Source organism: Diabrotica undecimpunctata, chromosome 1, assembly GCF_040954645.1.
Source record: "Diabrotica undecimpunctata isolate CICGRU chromosome 1, icDiaUnde3, whole genome shotgun sequence".
Classification (NCBI taxonomy): Eukaryota; Metazoa; Arthropoda; class Insecta; order Coleoptera; family Chrysomelidae; genus Diabrotica; species Diabrotica undecimpunctata.
This window is the reverse complement of record NC_092803.1, coordinates 57,583,775-57,606,946: the sequence shown is the minus strand read 5'-3', so window position 1 is coordinate 57,606,946 and position 23,172 is coordinate 57,583,775. Positions and strand designations below refer to the sequence as shown.

Here is a 23,172-nt window from a genome sequence, read left to right as displayed (position 1 = left end):
CACGACATTACTTCCCACGATGTTTGCTTTTTTATATTCCAATTCCACATTTTTAAGAGAAAAATGCTATTGTGATATCTTGAAAGATATTTATTTGTGTCATCTAAAATTTTATATACAGTGTATTAAGTTTAAAATCTAAAAGATCGTCAAAATATAAAAACCCAGATTTCCATTATAATATTATAATAACAGGTAATTTTTAAACTTCCCTTTTTATTTAAAATATCCATCTTGCAGATATTTAAATCAGTTAAAAATGTGTAAGGTACGTTTATTTCAAAATGTGTAATAAAAAAGTCTTAGTAGTCCAGTCATCAGAGATTTGATCTCCAAAAATGAGACGAACGAGCTGAATTATTCTGAGAATGTAAATTTTGGGACCCCAAAAAAGATGAAAAACATTTTGCTACTCCTACTCCCGGGCTCCCCCCCTTAAACCTTCCTCGTATAGGGCAAACGGAAAATATAAATTTACCAAGAAGCTGTACGCTGTAGAAAAAAATGTTTCAAACAAGAAATGTAACCGAGATAAGTTTGAACAAAAATGTCGATTAGTACTTTTTGTGTAAAATGAACCGTTCTCTCAGAAACAATGCTTAAAACGAACTGCGATTTTAATTATCAGTTACGGGCGCGAAATCAACTTTTTAAATAAAATTTGTATCAACTCGACGGTAAAAATTAGATATCTTTTGGTGAGAGTGCCCTATCGCCAAAGGTTGAAATAGTTTTTTAAGATAAAGAGTGTCGTTTTCGTATGTAATGTTTGCATTTTGTCGCAAATGAAGTTGTCAGTTTCTATAGTGCTGTTAAATAAACAAACGCTGCGCAATTTTTGCCTTTTTTACGATTCTCATAAGATCAATAAAATTTATCCCTTCCATAAACCAGTCGCAGTAAAAAAACGATTAATTTCGATTTTGAGTTATGCCAACAAATATAAAACATTTGAATTACGCCTAAAAACGCTGAATTTAAACTTTTACAGTACAAACGATCTCACGCCGCGAGGAATGCTTTCACGAAGATGGCATTAGGTGGAATTTGTTGCTGAAATGGTGTAGTTTAAAAAAACGTACTTCTGCAATCGAAAAGGAGTTTTAAACACTTTAGACCGTTTTTAATGTGAAAGCTTAAATTTAGCGCATTTTAGACATATTTCAAATACCTCTTATCTGTTGGCAAAACTCAAAATCGAAATTTTATACCGTAGGTTTTGAAGAATGGGCTCTACTAATGGAAATTCCATAGTGATCGGACAACGAAAATGATAAATTTAATTGAGCTCATAAGATTCGTAAATAATGGCAAAGATCGTGCAACGTTTATTTATTTAATAGTTTTATAGAAACTGTTTATTTGCGGTAAGATGCAAAAATTGCATAAGAATGCTGCACTGTTCACTTTTAAAACTCGTTTCGATTTTTGTCGATAGGAAACTCTGACCAAAAGATATCGAATTTTTGCCGTCCAGTTGATACAAATTTTATTTAAAAAATTGATTTGAGGTGCGTCGAATTTAACTGACATTCAAAATTGCCGGTCGCTTTAAGTTCTTTTCTGAGAGAACGGTTCATTTTACAGAAAAAGTGCTTACAAACATTTTTGTTTAAAATTATCTCAGCTCCAATTATTGTTTGAAACATTTTTTTGTACGGTGTACAGATTCTTGGTAAATCGATGCCTTCTGTTTCTCCTCCCTACGAGGCTGGTTTTAGGGAAAATTCTGGGGATAGGAGTTGCAAACTCTTTCATATATATATTTATATAGTGAGTCCTTAAAAATTATTAGACATTTTACTCAAATTGAAATATCGTTACACAAGTTCTAAGCTTAAGATTGCAATACATATACCTATCAGATATTAATATTTGCCTGAAGTCAGTTTTTGTCATATTAAAAGTGTAAACAAAAAAGTAAAATCATTTTCAAAATTATTGAGCATATTTTAAGAACTTTGTAAATTCTAGATGTCACAAATAAATTAGTTTTAAAGAGTAATATTGTGTCTTGGTCTTTAATCTTAACCCATAAAAACACAATTAAGTTTAAAAGTTTAATAGATGTTTTGCATCTTATTTCATTCTTTCGCTGTTCTGAAGAATGTATATAATGTTGATAACAAGTAATATACTTTAAATATGCATACAAGAGTATATATTATGTTTTATTACTACGGTTTTAGTGCAATAAAATAGTTTTGGTAATTAACATACTTCGTGCTGTATTTTAGTATCTAATTACACTTGCATTAATAATTTCTCTTATTATTCCTTGCTGGTAACGTCTAAAAGAATATTTAGTAGCAATTCCAACCAGAATTGGCAGAGTTTGCGGTGAGAATGTGAATTACTCCAGAAATGTATATTTGTCTTATTAGTTTTTTTCTAGCTTTGTAATATTATTAGAAACGTACGTAACATTCAGTCACATTTTGACCTTTGACTTGGCGCGTTCAATTATTCATAAGACATTAAAGACGGCAAGCCAAAAATGGTCTACCCTGAATAATGTTTGTCATACGGAAATAAAAAATAAACTCCAAATAAACATAACATAACTGGTTCCCCACAAAATACGCACAGTTAATTTCGGTTTATGTATTAATTATTTTTTGGTCAGTTATTTTGGGTTAGGAGTCAACTTCTCTAACATAAGAAGAGTTACTGTATTTCAATTTTACAAAAAAGGTAATAAAATCAAAATAATATGAGTTATCAAAAAAGAAATTGAGTAGAAGTTATACCAAGATGAAAACAAAAAATCTTTATTTACCTACTTAAAAATCCATAATATTTATCAATACCATACAATACTGATTGAACAAAAAAGTAGTGAAATTATAAACATAAATAATAATAATAAAAAAAGATAATAAACATAAAATAAGAAAATAACATGAAAAAAAAAAACAAATAATGAATAAAAACGGACAATACTCACAAATGAAATAAAACACACAATTAATAGCTGTGTAAGGAATATTGCTTAAAAATTTCAAAGACCACGTTATTAAAAATAACATAAAATGCTAGCAATAACAACATTTCCCGTTTTGCCTGAAAAAACAAGTAAAATATGTATTAAAAACAACAAGACGAAACAAAAAATACTAAAATGAACAGTAAATAATAAAAAAGTAATAAAAAAGGAGAATGCTCGCAAATGAAATAAAACCAACAATGTATGGCAATATACAGAATATTTTAGAATACTTTTTTACATTTTACGATACAAATTTTTGAAAGGATTGTTTTTAAAACTACATATTGTAATTTTACTGCAATATTTTGCTTAATTTACTGTTTTCTGTCAACGGTGAAGATGTAATGGTTCTCTTGATTTTTCTCGGATTTGATGTGTTTCCTTAATTGCACTCTTGTTGCTATTTCATCGCCCATCATGTCCATTACGTGCTAAAATCATCGTTTTTTCGCAAGGTTTTAAACGGGTAATTTGGTTTCTTAGAACCTTGAGCACTGCAACTAAAAAAATCTACATATATACTACATCTCCGATCGGTCAAAAAGTTCTAGGCTTCTAAGAAAGCCTATTATCAGGGTCCCATAGATAGGTTTGTTACGTAGTCAGATTCTGAAAAGACCTGTTTCAGGTATTAATTGGCAATATGTTTATCTGCTCCCTATGCATTTTCGTAGAATCTGCCTGTTATTATATATATATTTACATACTATATACTATATATATATATATATATATATATATATATATATATATATATATATATATATATATATATATACATAATTACTGTCAACTAAGGAGATAAGTCGTACTTCTACCTAAAAGATCTATTCTGTTCTTCTCTTGAATTATTTTGTAAAGTCAAATCGATCTGGTTTGGTAGAAGGAGCCCAGAAGTTGTGTACTATTTTGCGTAACGTAAAATTAACACAAGAGAAAATTTGTCTTGTAGTTTAACTTAAACGAAGTGGGTCAATAGATCTAGATTGGGGATACTAAAGTCGAAACGAAGGTAAAACAATGAATGGCACGAACTGAAAGGGAAGTAGATAAAAAACATTGAAATAAAAAAAGTGCGCCGCCTTACCTTTTTTCTTAGTGACAAAGAAAACTCGAGGATCGTATATTTTAGAGGATCCAAAAGGATTATACCGAAATAGGATTCTTCTAGTTCCAGGACCGTTATCGATCGTTGGATATCATGTTGGCTACCATATTCGCTATCGTGACTTTATTGACAGCAGCTCTAAATAACGATGTAGTTGATTTTCCATACCATTGCCTTAGATTTTTCAGCCATGATGTTCTTCTTCTACCAGGACCACGATTACCTTGGATCTTTCCCTAAATGATCAGATGTAAAAGATCATATTTTTCAGGGTGTCTCATAATGTGACCGAAGTATTCCAGCTTGCGTTTCTTTATTATATTGACCAGTTTTGTTGTTTGGTTCAGCCATCTAAGGACCTCCTCATTTCTAACTCTGTCGACCCAGCTTATTTTCAGTAGTCGTCTGTATACCCATATTTCAAAGGCTGTCAAGCGTCTAAGGATGACCTCAGTTAGAGTACACGCTTCCACTCCATACAGCAGGATAGGAAAGATGTAGCAAGATGTCATTCAAACTCTAAGGTTAATGCTAAGATCGTGACTGCAAAGTCGTTTCTCATTTTTTACAAAGGCAGCTCGAGCTTGTTCTATTCGGCTTTTAATTTCTGCGGTTAGATCACAGCTCTCATTGATATTACTGCCGAGATACACGAGTTTCTCTACTCTCTCCAGTGTGGCATCTCCGACTTTTATATCGTCATCCTGTATATAATTTTGTTTGCTAACTATCATATATTTAGTTTTCTTAACGTTGAGTTTTAATCCATACTGATCACAAGTCTGTTTTATTTTCTTCATTAGATTTTGAAGGTCTTCTCCGCAATTAGCAAGCACTAAGGTATCATCGGCATCTCTAATATTGTTGACGGTTACTCCATTCACAATAATACCTTCGGTTGTCTCCATTAAGGCTTCCTTAAATATTTCCTCCGAATATTAAGTTAAAAAGTAAAGGCGACAATATACAGCCTTGTCTCACTCCTTTTTTTATATTTCTTTTATCCGACAGTTCTTGTTCAACCTTTATTCTTGCCACTTGATGCCAGTATAGATTTGTAATTTGAAAGCCAGTATAATTTGAAATAGGATTAGGATTAGGATTTATACCGAACTAAAAAAAAATATAAAAACAGTAGAACAAACAGGTTTAATCTTTTCCCAAAATATCCTAATCAAAAAAGGAACATTACGTGGTCTTTATTAAAAATTGTTAGAATTATTTATTTGTTGACGAAGAGAAGTTCAGATAAATAAAGGGATGAACATAATACAAAGTGATTACCTACTAGCTACGTTTATTATTGGATCAAAAATACAAGATGGTAACTAACTGGACACATTAAATGACATTTTACAAAAAACAGAACTGACCATTACAAAATAATCCGTTTAATACACATTATATATCTTGGATTTCAGAAAATATTGGATTTCAAAATGCTTTCAATAATAAATGATATTTAAAATAAAAAAATGAAACCAAATAAAAAATTAAGAACAAAAAGAGAAATCAAACGATTTCTACCTAGCGAAACCAAATTCAAATTTTTACCACTGTGTTTCCTAAAACTTGCTAAACAAACAGCTGGATAAATTACTTGGCAAGGGAATCTAAAATTGCATTCCACATGCCGTTCATCCTGGTCAAAATTCGTAGTGAATTCAGTTTCTGGTACTCCAAACGAAGTAAGTAATTGACTTAAAAAAATTAAGAATTTACCTTGGTCATATTCATTAGTATCATAACATTGATTACATGTGTGGATTTTTAAACATTGATTACATGTGTGGATTTTTACATTTCTAGACATACAAAAAAAGAGATAAAAATAATAAAGTGCCTCTGTTACACTATATATCCGTTAAACACTTGACTGACCACTGTACATTTTAAAATGGCACATTAAGACAATTTCAGCTCTCTGTTTAGCAGAACTAATTAAAGTGAATTTTGGATTTTCTTAGTACACAGTTTGACTGCAATATATGCGGAACCTTCAAATAATTAATGACTAGATTAACTGCTGTTCAAGACTGGTTCTGAAATAAAGTACATAATCAGTCTTATCATTTTGTAGCCAATAGATAAAGTGGAAATTGAGGAAACCATAACACATTTATCAAAAATGAAATCAAAAAAAGTTCCAATTTCAATCCTATTTCTGATGGTAGAACAAACGTTTGCCTGCTGGAAACCAAAATTTCGACTTGGCCCCAGACCATCTAAACGGAAATTCTTTTCCTGTTTTTTCTTGCGACGATGCGAGCTTTCTTAATCCTTTTTTTCCCGGTGCTCAGAACTGACTTTTTGGAGACATGTGCCAAAGACATATTGCAGAGGTATATCCCAAACAATCACTTACATTCTGCTGGCGGTATTTAGCAATGTAAATAAATAATTGGGCGTTTCTTCCCTTCGCAGATTTTTAGACGCAATTCTAAAAGTGTTTTCCTTTCAAAGATATGTAAGATGCAGATTAAAACCTTTTATCAAATTTTTATGGTATACAGAGTGCGAAAAATACTACAATTTGATGGTTTACAATTGGGCCATGTTTATTCTCTTTGAAGATTTTGAAGCTCAACTCTAAAAGCGTTTCTCTTTAAAAGATTTGTCAGACGCAAAATAAAACCTTTTAGCAAATTTTTATAATATACCGCGTGAGAAAAAATTCTACAATGTGATGGTTTATTTAGGAGCAAGAGTAAAAATACTCGTAAGAGTTCACGGCTTTTGTTGGCTAACAAAGGATGGCCACAGTTTAATTCTTTATCAAATCAACCTTTGATAGTGGCAAAAGATTGGGTCTCGTTGCCAAAAATTTAAGGTTTGATCGATTTGATGGTTTACAATTGGGCCATGCTTATTCCCTTTGAAGATTTTGAGGCTCAACTCTAAAAGTGTTTTTCTTTAAAAGATTTGTCAAACGCAAAATAACCAACCAACCTTTTAGCAATTTTTTATGATATACCGCTTGAGAAAAAATGCTACAATGTGATGGTTTATTTAGGAGCAAGAGTAAAAATACTCGTAAGAGTTCACGACTTTTGTTGGCTAGCAAAGGAAAATCACAGTTTAATTCCTTATCAAATCAACCTTTGATAGTGGCAAAAGATTGGGTTTCGTTGCCAAAAATTTAAGGTTTGATCGATGAAATTTCATTTTATCTCGATAACTCAATTGTCAAATAAGAAACAAGAATAGAGTGATTAAAACTGTATATATGTATATTGAGTTAGAGTACCTAATTTCCAACTGATATATAAAACCATCTTATAGGTAAGGAAATAATGTGGTATACATTTCTTATTATTTTTGTATTGTTATATAATGTACTTTTGTTGTCAGTACACCATTTCGCCCTATTTACTAATGCTTTACAACCCTTTTAGTAAATTAATAAAGAAAACTTATATAGTTGTACAAATTGTAGATATGGTTTTATCAAATGCATATACACGATCAATACTAACTAATATTATCTAACAAATTTGCATGGAACTTTGATTGTGACATAAAAATACCTAATAAAGACCCTTAACGCGTGCTTTGGTCCGACAGGCATATAAAATTGCCCACGAACAGAGACGACCAAACTCGCTCTTGTAGCCCCCCGACACAAATTACTTTGCCCCTTGATGTATACTAATGTTTTGTACCAAGTAGCATCTTGCAAATGATATGAGGTTGTTGATATGACAATATTCTATATTACTTATATATATATTTTCTATAAAGAGCACTGCATAACTCTTCGGCACATTTGTTTCTCAAATTTCAAAATCTAATCAAAACACACCAGTGACCCAATGCACTCGTTATTGCTTATATTTTTTCTCCTATTCTGACACTTCTATTTTTCACTATTTGTCTATATTGTCGCCTTGGAATCGCGCCCTTCACAGCGAAACAGGCTAAAATAGTTATAAAAAAACCTGGTAAGTTATTACAGAACATGCAGCTTGGACAAGGAGTTTAAATAACATCGCATTTACTACATACCCCGAGAAAATAATACTTTTTTTTTTGCAATTTGGAATATGTGCGGCTATAACAATTGACAACAAAAAAAATCGCGAAAATACATCTGATTATACACAAAAAAAAAATTGATTATAAAGTAAAAAAACATGTATCTGGCTATAAAATTTAACAAATCAACCAAATGACAAATTTTTCATAACAAGGAATCATACTGTATAATAATAGACGTATTAATTTCTAAAGAAAAATAAGCAACCAACCAACCCTTTGGTCCTCTCCTCTTCAAATTTGTCTTGTATATCATTTGGTGTTCACCAATATAAGGGACGTTCAAATGGCCAAGTGTAGAGGAGCTAACCAAACTACTACTCGGTGAGTTTTGACTGCCGTTCAAATAACGACCTTGGACACTTTTGGTTTTCTGCCTCTAAAGAGGCAGATGGAGACACGTCCCTATGAGTTACGGAGGCTATTGCTAAAGAATAATTTCATTTAATGACTTTAGTTACTAATTTTGAAACTATTTTTAGACTAGATTATCTTAAGGTATGTTAAGTAGTCGACAGCACTACTTTTATAGTCAGGTATAAGGTTCCGCATCCTTCAAAGCTTATACTCAAGTTTTCCTTACACAAGATATAAACTAATCTCTCCCGTTAATACATTCGGTCTAAACTACATTCATTTTACATATTCCCAATTGTCAACAGACGCACGTGAAAGCCAAACAGGGTCGTACTGAGGTGTATCATATGATTTTTAAAAATATTTACTTTTGAAACTATTAGGGTAAGAATTTCTTGAAATTTAATCAATAAATCACACTTAAACTAAGCTATAAAAAATAACACGACCAGTAAATACCTTAACAATAACTGTAACATAACACACAATATATTAACTTAAAAACCAACAGGCTACAATTTGAATTTAAACAGACTGGCAAGTTTGGATCTGTAGCATGAGAATCCGTCTGGCTTAAGGCAATAAATTATATTTAATAGCCTCTTGACGAATGAGAGGGCAAATATCAATAAATGCGTGTGTTTACAGATGGGAATTGGCTAAACGAATGTACTTTAGTATAATATCTACATTTTTTGTCTCGTTTTTAGTATCTGTCTTATATAGTCCACACGTCTTATCTTCTAAATAACTTTTAGGCATGCAATATGTACTAAGTAACCTTACTGCTCTCCGTAGCGCCTACTGTGAATTTCTGCTACCACCATCGTGAAGGTTCGTTGACGATTATGATATTAGGAGTCTAGTTCAGGTGTTCACATAACTCTTCAATTACAGCTTACAGGTTTTGAGATAGCCACTACCTGTTAGGATTGTAAAACTGGATTTGTAACCCGGTATCTTCTTTCCAATAAACTCTTATGATCTTTTAATCCAATTAAGCCAGTGCAACACAATGGTTTTGTTTTTCCAGATACTCAAAAATATCAAAACACTCCCTGATCAGGTGCTACCGACCATGATACGCTGGTGAGTTGTTGCTATCACCATCGTGAAGATTCGTTGACGATTATAATACCTGGATTCTAGTTCAGGAGTTCACGGTACTCTTTGATTACGGGGTACACATTTTTAGATAGCCAGTATCTGTTAGGATCGTAAATTTACATTTGTAACGTCTTTATCTTTATTCCAATGAACTTTCTTATGATCTGGAATCCAACCAACCCAGCGAAACACAATGGATATGTTTTCAAAGATACTCAAAAATATCAAAACACTCCCTAATCAGGAGCTAGTTGGCCTAATCGATGTTTAGGATTTTAAATGCTGCCTGCTTGTTGGAAAATATCGAGATTCTATAATATATAGTCTATGTAGTCTATTATATAGTATATAGTCTTATAGTCTTATAGATTCGAGATTTTTTACCTTGATATGGCTGACATACTAACACTTTGGTTCGTAGAAGCACATTCTTTAATTTTCTTTTACTTACTATGGAATATTCTATAACAGGCAATTTTTTACTGTGTTCTTCCTTTTGTTTCGCAATCTTGCAATCTAAGAGCCCAAAAACATTTTTTTTGTCTATTTATGTAGAGTTTCATTCTAGTATGAGCTAGTTTGCGCCATTTATGTCGTAATATGTCTTATATTTACTGCAAACTGTTGATCGAAAGTAATATTTTCAAATCGAGACTTTAATCTAGTCCGCCATTGGCAAAACTATCCGTGATCGAAGTTCTTGAACTTCTAAGTGGAGCATAGAGATGATTTTAGACCCAAAACTATAAATAATTCTTTGGAGGCATTTATTAACAAAGCCCTGTAGTCTGCCTATAAGGGTTTTTGTCACTTTCCAGGTTTCACATCTAACAGATTTGACATTGGACTGCAATATTCGTATATTTGTCTTTTTGGTATACTGGCTAGACCTTCACAAGGGGTTGAGCTTGTTGTTCTTCTTGGGTTGTACGCCTTTATAATGGTATGACCTAAAGATACATATAAATATATATTAACGAATTGTTTAATATTTATTAGATAATAAGTACATTTTTAACATAACATTTAAGAACATTTTTTATAGAATTTGAAAAATTTCACATTGAGTTTCAAGACTATGTTTTCGAAATAATCAGATGTTTTTTCGATTAACCGGCATCAAAACCATGTCTCACATAGTCTAATCAACTATTATTCTCCCGGGGTAATCATTTTACCAAAAAAATTTTGATTAATATCGCGTTGTGCCAGTTTTATTTGTGGAACAATACTTATTGACTAATTTCAAAATAACTAAATATTCAGTTTTTTTTATTTTTACTAATTTTTTCGAAATTTTTCGATATTTTTGATTTTGGTTTTTTTAAACTTTTTTGACGTTTTTGCCGATTGAAACAATTAATTTGTCACCAGGTTGGAAAAAGTTTAATCAACTCACTTGAAACGACGTCTATGAAAAATCATACACCTGATTTCTATTCTCATTTAAAAACAATATTACTTCACTCTTTTATGTAAGGCTGATCTACAAGTAATATAGGGCTTTTAATGTGTTATCTAATGTAATTTAAAGCATTTTTAAGGACATGATAGTTGCTTTAATATGAGACGTGGCTCAAAAAACAGTTTTTAATATTGTCTGTGTGGATTCTCTCTGTTCAACTGATAAACAAGGCGAAAAACTCGGGTTCGTTCGGAAAAATATTCTCATGAGATTTCTTTGCACAATCACTTGCACGAGATACACCACAATAAGGTTCAAAACGTCGCCCAGGCGAAACATTGTTCAAATTGTTTGAAACAATTTTTTAAACAAATTTTAACAATCAATTCTGAACAAAATAGGTCCCTTGTAATTTTTCTGTAAACTTGATCGTTTTCGAGTTATAAACAATTTAAAAATAACAAAAACTCTAAATTGTAATTTTTAAGCCTCAAAATACAAATGAAATATATTATTTTTGAAATCAGCAGGTGCCTGCATACAAGAGAAAAGAGATCCATAATTGAAAAATATGAAATCAAAAACTTAGCAGACAGCAGCAAAAAGGCAAAATACAAAGAATATATAAAAGGAAGGCTAGAAAACAGACAAAAGCACCAGGGTATAAACATAGAATGGGAAGAATGTAAAAACATTATACAAGACGCGGCCAAAAAGACCCTGTGTCTACAAAAAAAAAACTCAAATCAACTGAAGGACAGTGGTTCGATGAAGAGTGTCGTAACATAACAGAGATGAAAAATAATGCATATCAACGACTACAACAACGACATAGAACACGGAAGGCAGAGGAGGAATATAGAATGCCAAGGAGGGAAGAGAAGAAAATACATCGCAGAAAGAAAAAAGAACACATAGAAAAAGAACTCCAAGAAATGGAAGAAAATTCTACCAAAAAACTTCAGAAAAGTAGAAAAGAATTTAAACCAAGATGTGGGGAGATATAGAACCAAGGAGATATAGTAATTCAAAAGGGTGAAATACAAAGATGGACAGAATTCTTCAAAGAAAAGTTTGAAATAAACGAAGATCCACTATATGATGGAATTATACTGGATCAAACGGATACCAGAGAAACAACCCCCCCCCCTTCAGTAACTGAAATGCAAGAAGCAGTTACCAGACTGAAAAACAACAAGTCACTTGGATTAGACAACATTAGCGCAGAATTAATAAAGGAAGGCGGAGACTAACTATTGAATGCGATACACGAACCAATAGTGAGCATATGGAATAATAAACAACTGCCACAATACTGGAAAACCGGAGTAATTATCCCACTACATAAAAAGGAAGATCAGCTTCAATTTAAAAACTACCGGGTAATAACGCTACTAACTGTGGCATATAAAATACTGTCAAATATTGTGTATGACCGATTGAGACCATATGCGGAACAAATAGTTGGGGGATATCAATGTGGTTTCTGCAGGCAGAAGTCCACAATAGATCAGATCTTCGTTTTGAGGTAAATCTTGGAAAAGACTAGTGAATTTAATATGGACACACATCATCTTTTCATTGATTTTGAGAGTGCCTATGATAGCATCCATCGAGAAGTTCTGATCCATGCACTGAAAGAATTTAATATTCCAACTCAACTCATTGATATAGTTAAAGAAACACTTAAAGTACAAAGCAAAATTCGAATTCAAAACGCACTAACAGATACAATCCATGTGAGAACGGGCCTACGACTACGACAGGGAGATGCCCTATCCTGTATTCTATTCAACATCACATTAGAGAATATAATTAGAGAGTCAAAAGTCAACACCAGAGGAACAATAATAACAAAAAGTGTACAAATATTGGCATTTGCAGATGATGTTGATATCATAGCTAGAAGCGAAAGAGAGATAATAGAAGCATTTAATGCGATAGAAAGAGCGACACAAAACAGTGGCCTAAACATTAACTAAATAAAACCAAATACATGAAGGCCAGCAAATCGACAGGCCTAAGAAACCTACAGAATCTGACAATAGGAGACTATAACATCGAAAGCGTGAAAAATTTGACATATCTAGGTTCACTAGTTACCGCAGATAACAATGTTAGTGAAGAAGTCGTTTGAGTTAGTAGTCGTAAGTCTGACCTTAAATTATTGTAGAACTATCCCCTGAGAATTGCTTAAAACTAGTTTATATTTGAGTATGCTATAGTATTATAGCTGAAAAAAATGTGGACAATTTTTAGGACTAAAATACTAGGAATTACTAGTCCCCTTTTTTCATCCTTTTATTCTGAATATATCGAAAAGTATCATACCTGTGCATTTATATTATGTCGATGTTTCTTTTGCGTATAAGAGAGCAATTAAGATTTTAAATTCACAGATAAACTGAAATCGGTCTGAAATTAGGTGAGCCTTCTTATTGCGCCATCTTCTTTCGAAGGTTGGCGATCCAAATGGCAATTGTAGCTTTGAAAACTGATGCACCAAAGATTTCTGTGGAGGAGCGGTCAAACTATCTCCTCAGGTCTTTCAGCCACGAGTTCTGGCGTCTTCCTACTGATCTTTTGCCCTGTACTTTTCCTTCCAGTATAACTTGAAGTAATTCATATCTTTCGCCTCTCAGCACATGACCCAAGTATTGCATTTTCCTCTCTTTGATTATTCTTAGTAATTCTTTTTGTTTACACATGCGACGAAGTACCTCAACATTAGTAACTCTTTGTACCCATGGAATCCTCAACATTCGTCTGTATATATACATCTCAAAGGAATCTATTCTTTTTTCTATTTCAGAGTCCATTGTCCAACTTTCACAGCCATACAGTAAGACAGAAAAAACGTAACATTTGATCATTCGGATTCTAAGCTGTAGACTAAGGTCTGATCTTTTTGATTAGGCTTAGTAATTCTTTTTGTTTACTCATGCGCCGAAGTACCTCACCATTGCTAACTCTTTGTATCCATGGAATTCTCAGCATTCATTTGTATATATACATTTCAAAGGCATCTATTCTTTTTTATGTTTCAGAATCCATTGTCCAACTTTCACATCCATACAACAGAACAGAGAAAATGGAATATCTGATCATTCGAATTCTGAATTCTAGACTAAGGTCTGATCTTGTAAAAAATGTTTTCAGGTTCATGAGTATTTTCCTCGCTTGTTCGATTCTTGATAGGATTTCTTTTTTTGGATTACACCGGCTGTTGATATTCGCTCCCAAATATTTTATGGAAGTTACCTGTTCTATTATTTGTCCCTTAGCATACAAATGTGCGTTTGTTGGTATCTTTGAACATACTAGAATTTTAGTTTTTGAAACATTTAGATGTAAACCGAACATTTCGCTATGACGAACCACTGCATTTATTATTTATATACCCAAGGTCTTGTGCGTTGCTTGCTATTAAGACGGTATCATCAGCATACCTGATATTGTATATACTGGTTCCGTTAATCTTGATTCCACCTTGAACCTCGTCTAATGCTTTTCTAAATATAGATTCCGAATATAGATTAAATAATAGCGGTGATAAGACGCAACCTTGTCGCACTCCTCGTCGGATTCGTATATCTTCGGATGTTGTGTGCTCTATTTCAATTGTTGCCGTTTGGTGCCAATATTGTTTTGAGATAATTAGCAAGGCGTGTTCGTCAATTCCAGTTGTTCTCAGAATTTCGATCATCTTTTGATAGTTAACACAGTCAAATGCTTTTCGATAATCAATACAACATGCATATACATTTACATTCGTGTCTATGCATCGTTGTTTTAACAAATTTAATTTAAAAAGAGCTTATCGTGGTCCCAGTCCATTTCGAAATCCCAATTTAGTGTCACTCATCTGAAATTCACACTTCTTGTAAATTCGTGTATGAATAATTTTAAGAAAAGTTTTAAGGACATGAGACATCATGCTTAATATTCGATAGTCATCGCAGTGTGAGGCATTGGATTTTTTTGGTAATGTTTCGCATGTTGATTTTAGCCAGTCTGATAATATTTTACGTGTGTCATATAATATCTTATTGAATAGTGCTGATATTAAACCGAGGCTTTTACCTTCTTTGTCTGCTATTAAGTATTTAGACATTGATATTGTCTGGAAGAAGGCAGAAGAAATAGAGGTAGATCTCCCACACGATACACGGACCATATTGTTGCTACCATTGGCGCTCCATTGTCAGAATGTGCTAGAATGGCAGAAGATAGAAAAACGTGGAGGAACATTGGGAAATTTAGTTAATAGCTTCATGATATCACGATACCTGCATCAGGTTAACGACTAAGAAGAAGAAGAATTGTCTGGACTGGTGGCTTTTCTGTTCTTCTGAGCTTTTACTGCATAAATAACTTCTATTTTGTGACTTTTGGAACTTTTTCATTTATTCGATCATTCGCGGGCGGTGGAGAACAAGGTCTATCATCTTCAAAAAGTATCTGAATGTAGTCCTTCCATCTCTTCACCTTGTCTTCTGTACCTATAATTATCTCATTATTATTTCTTAATATTGTTTCTTGTCTCTTTCTGTGTCTATCTGTCAGTTCTTTCTCTTTTTTATGGTTATTAAAAGTGTTGTATTTTTCCCGAAGTTGTTCAATTTCTAGGCATTTGGTTGACATTTAGTTTTCTTTAGCTTCTCTGCCCTTTTTTCTAATGATTTTATTGACTCGTTTGTATTCTATAGAGTTTGTTTTGTTTTCGTCTTACGTCCATGAAGTCCATGATCTCTTGAGTTATCCATTCTTGTTTTCTATTGTTTTTCGTGAACTAAATGTCGTCTACTTCAACATCTGTCTGTACCAAGTTCTCTAGCGTTTCTATTTTTTTTTCTCAACCTTGATAACTTCATTTTTCTTTTCAGTCTTCTTCAGTTGTAAGATATCTATTTTTCTTAACAATTTTACCTTTAAGAAACCTTTTAAGTCTAAACTTCATTATAACTGGATTGTGATCACGATGAATGTCAGCTCCAGGATATATTTTAGTAGATTTTATGTACTTTTTGAAGTTGTTATCGATCAAAATGAAGTCATTCATATGAGCGTGGTGAATTTTTATTATGAGAATACATAAAAAAAATAATTTTCTTTTGAATATATCTTTGTTTTATGACACACTCTTTAAAGCAATTAAAAGGTTTTTGTACAAAAAAGTCCTATATTATTTTTATGTATTATTCCTCTTTTATGTTTTTCTTGTATATAATAATTTATTTACGCAACTTGCTCTATATACCTTCTTTTACATTTTAAAACTATTTTTTTAAAACTAATCACAATCTATTTTTTTTTATAAAGCTTCTGGCAATTAATACTAAATTCATATTTACATATTAATGGGTCACACTTCGGTGCTCTGCATTTTAAACTAAGCTAAGATTTAACGATACGAGCGCAAATTTTTTATGGTAAAAATCATGAAACACGAGTTAAAGATATTTAATTCTCGTGTAGTATAAAAATTAGTTGTAAAATTGCGTATAAGACAACTTTAACATCCATTTTTAATATTTAATGTATACTAGAAACATAGTGTGCCTCAAGATCCATATTGTTCTTGGCGTGAACACTTCTCTAATGTCATTTGACCAATTATCCCTTCTAGTTTTGATTATTATACTTCTGAAGCTGTTCGTCTCTAGAATTTTTAATTTTTATAATATAAGATGCAAAGACCAAATTTCTTTTGTCTAAATAATGATTATTCTCATAGTTTATACTTATGTCCCATTGTCCTTTTATATTTCCACCCATATATTTTTGTTTCCTTCAAAATATTTAAATTTATTTTTTTCGTATATTTTTTCTTGAGCAAAATTTAAAATAGTTTTGAATCACTAGATATAAAACTCAGATCTTTAAGTTACTTCATCTGTTGATAAGTTCACATTTACGAGAAATATTCCAAAACCGTAATAAAGTCACAATACTTAGTACCAAAAATAGTTAATAATTTCGTTTTCCATGAGGTCACATACAGTTATTCTAAACTGTGTTTTCATTCTAAGTAGTGTAATGTCGCTAGTACACATCTGGATTAAAATTTTTTCTAATACGTCTCACAATTAGATATTATAATTATTATTATTATTATTGATTATTTTAAAGTGTGACGTTTTCAATTGTCATTTATTGCTATTTTTCATTATTCAAATGTAAGGAAAACGTGCACAAATAATATCTTAAAGAAAAGTTTCAATTGATTTTGATAAAATACTACCAACCTCATAACTTCACAAATATCATAACTTTTCATCAATAGAATGGGCTTTACATATAAAGTAATTGTCTAAATTAAATGTTTGTATATTGTATTTAAATATAGAGGTGTCAATTGCCATTCTGCAGTAATTCAACGAACACCGACCCGTAATATCTTTCCTGTAGAACCCATTTGTTCGCAACTTGCTAAAGCATTTTCATCATTAATCATTTAGTATTAAATATACATGATTTTTAAGTTTATTTCATGCTAGATGTGATCAATTTGAACGTAAAATTATGAGAAAGAATATAAGAAGTCAGATATAGCGTTAGAGTAGTTTTTTATTTACTGTTTGTTTTTTAAATAGCATAGTAGAAATTTAATATTCAAATAATGTCTAGACGAACAAGCAAATCCGAAGAGGTAAAAAAATAAAAGACATGTTAGCAATTTGTAAGGTTTTCTTAAAGTATGGATCAGGTAATACAAGTTTTTTAGAGAATTTTCGTAACATTAAAATTATTTATTTCATTTTTGTTTATTATATTATTAATTATTATTAAGTTTATAAAATATTCGTATGATTAATGCTTATAGGAAGTTAAAAAAAAAGAAAAAAGGTCTTTATTGGAAATTGGAATATCGGCTGGATCACTCTGAAACGGAAACGGTAGGAAATTTTGTCCTCTAATATCATCCAGTTCGTTATTGGTTATATTAATTTGTTCTTATCAACTATGGTGTAAAAAAACTTTACATGTTTTTAAAAACACTTGAATGCTTTCTTTTTCTTTGCCATTTTCAGTTATCTTTTATTATAATCTGTTTTCCTCTTGTGTGTTTTATAGTTCCGTGTCATAGTGCACATGTTTTTAGGTAACACTGAACTGTAGTTGTAACAAACACGTTAAGCTGTAATTTTCATTATGCAGTGGGCATCTAAGGTCTCTCTCTCTAATAGGTTGGGTTATAACTATGGGGACATAGACTACGATTAGGTTATTTGGCCCATTTGACTAAATTTGTCTCTGAAAAAATGTTTTTTTCGTTTTTTTTTTCTAGCGATTTCACTGTATATTTACGTATCATTACCAAAATCGGTACAAAGACATAAGTTTATACAGGAAATATTATTTTATTTATTATTTTATACTTTATGGGCACCTCTTGGATGATTCCTGAAGATGAAATTTAGTAGAAACTTTTTAGTGATTTGGATATTCACATCTTATTTTTATGTAAAATTGGTACTATTGTTTAAATACAATCATTTTTAAATGTTTTTTTACATTTATAGAAACATTTATGAAAAGTGTGCTTTGGGGTTAACTATAGATCTGAAACGATCGCAGCGGAATAGGCCAAAAGCCACCTCTTTGAATCTAATCTGCCTTATGCTGTCAGATAATTCGTAAATGTCATATTTTGCAGAGTACTTGTGTTTCAACAATAATTTCAATTGTTTCAAGAAAAATACAATTGAACTGTTCAAAGTCTCCCTCCAAGTCTTCAAAATGATATTTCCAATGACTAAAACCAACCATACCAAGTTTGACAATTATTGTCTGAAACTGATTTGTTTTACACGAACACCTGTGTAACGAAAGAATGAAAGTGCGGTATTTATAAATCTTAATATATTGTTCTGAAGCTATTTTATTGTGGCATCTTAATACAATTTACTATTTTTATTGGGAATAATCCACAATTTTACTTTAAAAAAGTTTATTTGGACGTTGTGATTTCCAATTCGGAAATCGTTTTTAATTGCATACAATACATACCCGAAATCTGGAAAGAAAACTCTTGGATCTTCCATCAGGTCAACGCGCTGGCTCACAGCGCGCATTCTGACAGTTCTTGCAGTACTGACTGCAGTACTGACTGAGCAGTACAGCACCTGCTTTATTCGATAGATTTAGCACCTTGCGACTTTTACCTGTTCTCAAAAATTAAATCCTACTTGAAAGGAACTACTACAGCCTATCTGAAGATGGTCTGCAGCATTGCTTGGTACAGTGGAACTTTCGCTTCGAGCAGTGTAGAGTTGCGAAACGAAAGTAACTATACTGAAGGAAAAAACTAGAAAATATAAAAACAATTACTAAATAAAGGACGTTAAGATTATTATTCTGTGTCTTTATAAAATTAAAAGCATTCTGTATTTTTATCCAAAGTTCGCCTCGAGACTAAATTTTATTAGCATAAACAAAGGAAGTTATAATTACCCAAAAAATAAAAATCAAGAGGATCATACTCAGGGCTTCTTGGTGGTCATTCTAATTCACTTTCTCTGCCAACCTATCATTTACGAGATCTTATCAATAAGATGATTTCTAACAGTTCTTCTTCTTCTTCTTCTTCTTGTAACGCCTATTTGTTTCAGATGAATAAAACGTCCTAGTTAGTAACGTGGTCGGTGGTTCTAACGGTTAGTTAAGGGTTTACATCCATTAAAAAGCATCCATAATATCACAAAGTATTTTACAAACAAAAATAATCTCCAGTTAAGTTTGTAAGAAGAACAAACGCCTAGTAGTTACTCACCTAAATTGGCACTCAAGTATTTAGTTTAAACTTATGCTAAAAAATTCTTTCCAGTACAGCCTGTTTGGACAACTAAAGATAGTTGGCCTGGTAAAAGTTGCTTTGTGGGTGATCATAATATTCCTAATAAAATATCTATCCACGTTAGGTTTTTCAGATCACCTTGGCAGAACTTCAACTGCCTCGGAAGATGCCTTGAAACCAAACGTGAATAAAATGATAAGGATGGTAGTAGTATTTGTTCTAGATTTTTTTTTAATTTTCTAGAATTTATTCCTATGGCTGCTGATAGTTGACGTAACCTTTATTCAGGATTTTCAATACTGATCTCATCAAAATCTCATCTTGCTTGATTCGTTGTGATTTGATTTATTGTTTGTTGTCATACAAACAATAAAATAAATTTAAAAAAATAAAATGTTCCAAAATCCATTCCAACCACAGGACAACTGACTGCAAGAATTCTCTTGAGCATATGCACAAATAATAATCCGCATTTCGTCATTTGTAAAATTATTTTAAAGTCGAAAAAGTAATCATACCTTTAAATAAATGCAACAATCTCATGCAATCTCACGGAAAATCACATTTACCAACAATTATCCAACAATCCGAAGCTCACTTTTAATAAATGGAATCCTCGTCTAAAACTCTAAACTATTTAAATGCGTTTTTCTCGAATACGTTTAAAATTATCTTGCTTAGACGAAAGTAACAGTTTTACACAAAGATAATGTGTTCATGATGTTTTCTAATCAAAATCACCAAACCGTTTCGTGGAAAAAAAATTTGAATCAATTTCAGCATGAGGAATCTCCCAAGTGGCAGCCCTACAACAAAATTAGAATAATAAATACAAACTAATATGATAACGATAATGATGCCCATGGTGGACCTCTTCTCTTAGAGTTTTATGATATTTTTATTCGAAATCAATCAAAAGTCATTATTCCGACGTTTCTGGCTCACTGAACACGAATATGATAACGACGGTCATCCTCGAACTACCTGGTGGCCAGAATGGATCCCCTCTCCTAGAGTTTTATGATAGTTTCATTCGAAGTCAATCGAGAGTCATTACTTCATTACTCTGAGGTTTTCTGGGTGGCTGAACACGAATACGGCGATCGTTCTTGAACTACCTGGTGCACAGGGTGGACGTCGTCTCCTCGAGGTTTATGATATGATTATTCGAAATCAATCGAAAGTAATTCATCCGGGATTTTCGTGTTTGTGTTTTGGAGTTTTGTTATTTTTAATCAAAATCAGTTTAAAGTCATTACTCAGGAGTACACTTCATCAGTACTGCTAACTGCTTAAAATCACCAAATTTAAAAAATAATGTTCTGGGTAACTTTTTAAGTTTTTTATAAAGTTGCATAGGATATTCTGAGGTTATTTATCAACGAAATATTTGTGTTCGAAATTTCCGGAGTAATGACTATCGACTGATTTATACTAAAATTAACATGAAACTCTAATAGACGGAGCTCACCCCGTGCACAAGATACCTTGGAGACCATTGTCTCGTCGTAATATATGTATTCAGCAACCAAAAATCCCCGAGTTATGACTGTTGACTGATTTTGAATGAAAATAAAACTCTAGGTGGAGGTCCATCCTAAGCACCAGGTCGCTTAAGGACCACCGCCGTCATAATATTCCTGTTCAGCGACCTTAAAAACCCCAGAGTAATGAGTTTTGATTGATTTTGAATAAAAATATCACAAAACTCTAGGAGTCCAGGCCCACCCTGAGCACCACGTAGCTTGAGGACCATCGGTGTTCCCATATTCATGGTCAGCGACCTCTAAAACCCCGATTAATAACTGTCCACTGATTTAGGATAAAATTAACATACTCCAGGAGACGAGGTCCATTCTGGGCACCAGGTAGTTTGGGGATCATCGTCATTATCATATTCGTGTTCAGCGACCTCTAAAACCCCCGAGTAACAAAATTAAACTTGTTTCTATTGATATTTTCCAAATGGAAAATTTTTCATTTTTAAGGCTCTTTGTACATGCATTTTTATTATGCACAATATTTCCCGAATCGAATGCAAAAAGTTTCATAGCGATTCGTCTTACTGCGGAAAATTGGTAGGTTTAGTGTTTTTTAGTGCGTTATTGTCTTCGGGTAATATAATTAAACTCAAAATCGAGAATGGATGCCATTTTGTAAAATTATGTTAAATTTATCTGAAATAATACCTTATGATGAGATCGTTTGCCTCAAATACTACCTGATTTAAAAGCTCGTTTTTCTTTTTGGAAACATTTGTTGAGCCATTTGGTGACGTAATCATTAAAAATGGTGGTCGGCTGACATTTTGTAAAATATTGTAAATATGATCAAAACGTTCAAATCATGCAATTGTTATTTAAAAAAAAAACTAAAAAAAAGGATCTGTAAAATGATAAAATATAATGTCATAGAAACCCATTTAAAATTATGATACAAGATAGGACTAGTCCGACATGTTTAATGTTTACTTCTCAGAAACGTCTTAAAAGCTATAAACATTTATGATCAGTTACCCAAAAAATTATTAATTTAGGTTATGAAAATTAGATGTGCCCCTTGTTTAACTAGTCATACTAATTTAAATAAATATTTTAAGCTTTTATGTAAATTGTATAAAACCATTGAAATAACGAGATTTTAAATGCGGTATTACTTGCCATATGATCCCATTTAAAAGAATTTCCTCTTCTTGATCTACGTCTTTCTTTCATCCCTTAATCATTTAAAATGTCGGCACATTGGACATGTGTTCCTTTTCTCTGTATATCTCGAGATAGGTATTTGTTTGCTATTTTATAGACTTTATGAGATTGGTGTCATTCTAATGATATATACTTTGTTAAGTTATGTACTCTAGATTGTCTCTCTTTTCTTGAAACATTAATTTCTTTATTGAGTACAATTTATATGCTTAGTGTAAATTTTTTTGAAGTCCGTTTTTTCTTTGCTTTTTTTGTATTCTATATTATTGTGTATTGTCATTTATACATTTCTTCACAAAAATCAAATTATTGTTGTTCTCTTCAAAATTATTATTTATTTATTTGTTGTTCTGAAGGTATTTTTCTGTTGCATTTTAGTTGTTTCCAGTAAAAATAGTAAAAATGATTTATTTATAGACTTAAACCGAAATAAATATCTATTGCTTTGTATATTTTGAACTCTCTTCTTCGGTAAATCAGTTCGTCGGAACACTAAGATTTTTTACCTATTCGCTGAAATTTAATTTTTCTTATATCTAAGTATGAGCTCAATTGTGTTTTATTTATATGCTTATATTCTATTAATATTTTCTACCAACATATGCTTCTAAAGTTAATTTTCTGACAAGTTTTTTTTAGGATGTTTTTTAGATGTTTTTTCTTCAT

At 31.8% G+C, this 23,172-nt stretch overlaps 1 protein-coding gene across 5 annotated transcripts in view; it reads left to right on the top strand.

The window, feature by feature from the left end:
* The window catches only part of LOC140449622 (serine/threonine-protein phosphatase 2B catalytic subunit 2-like), a 727,881-nt gene that overhangs the window by 617,398 nt on the left and 87,311 nt on the right, over positions 1–23,172 (top strand). For 2 of the 5 annotated variants that reach the window (XM_072542873.1, XM_072542865.1), the window contains exon 10: positions 8,006–8,038. The exons of the other annotated variants lie outside the window; for them this stretch is intronic. In XM_072542873.1, the coding sequence (XP_072398974.1) occupies positions 8,006–8,038 (33 nt within the window). The remainder of the gene's footprint in view (positions 1–8,005; positions 8,039–23,172) is intronic. 5 annotated transcript variants of the gene reach the window in all.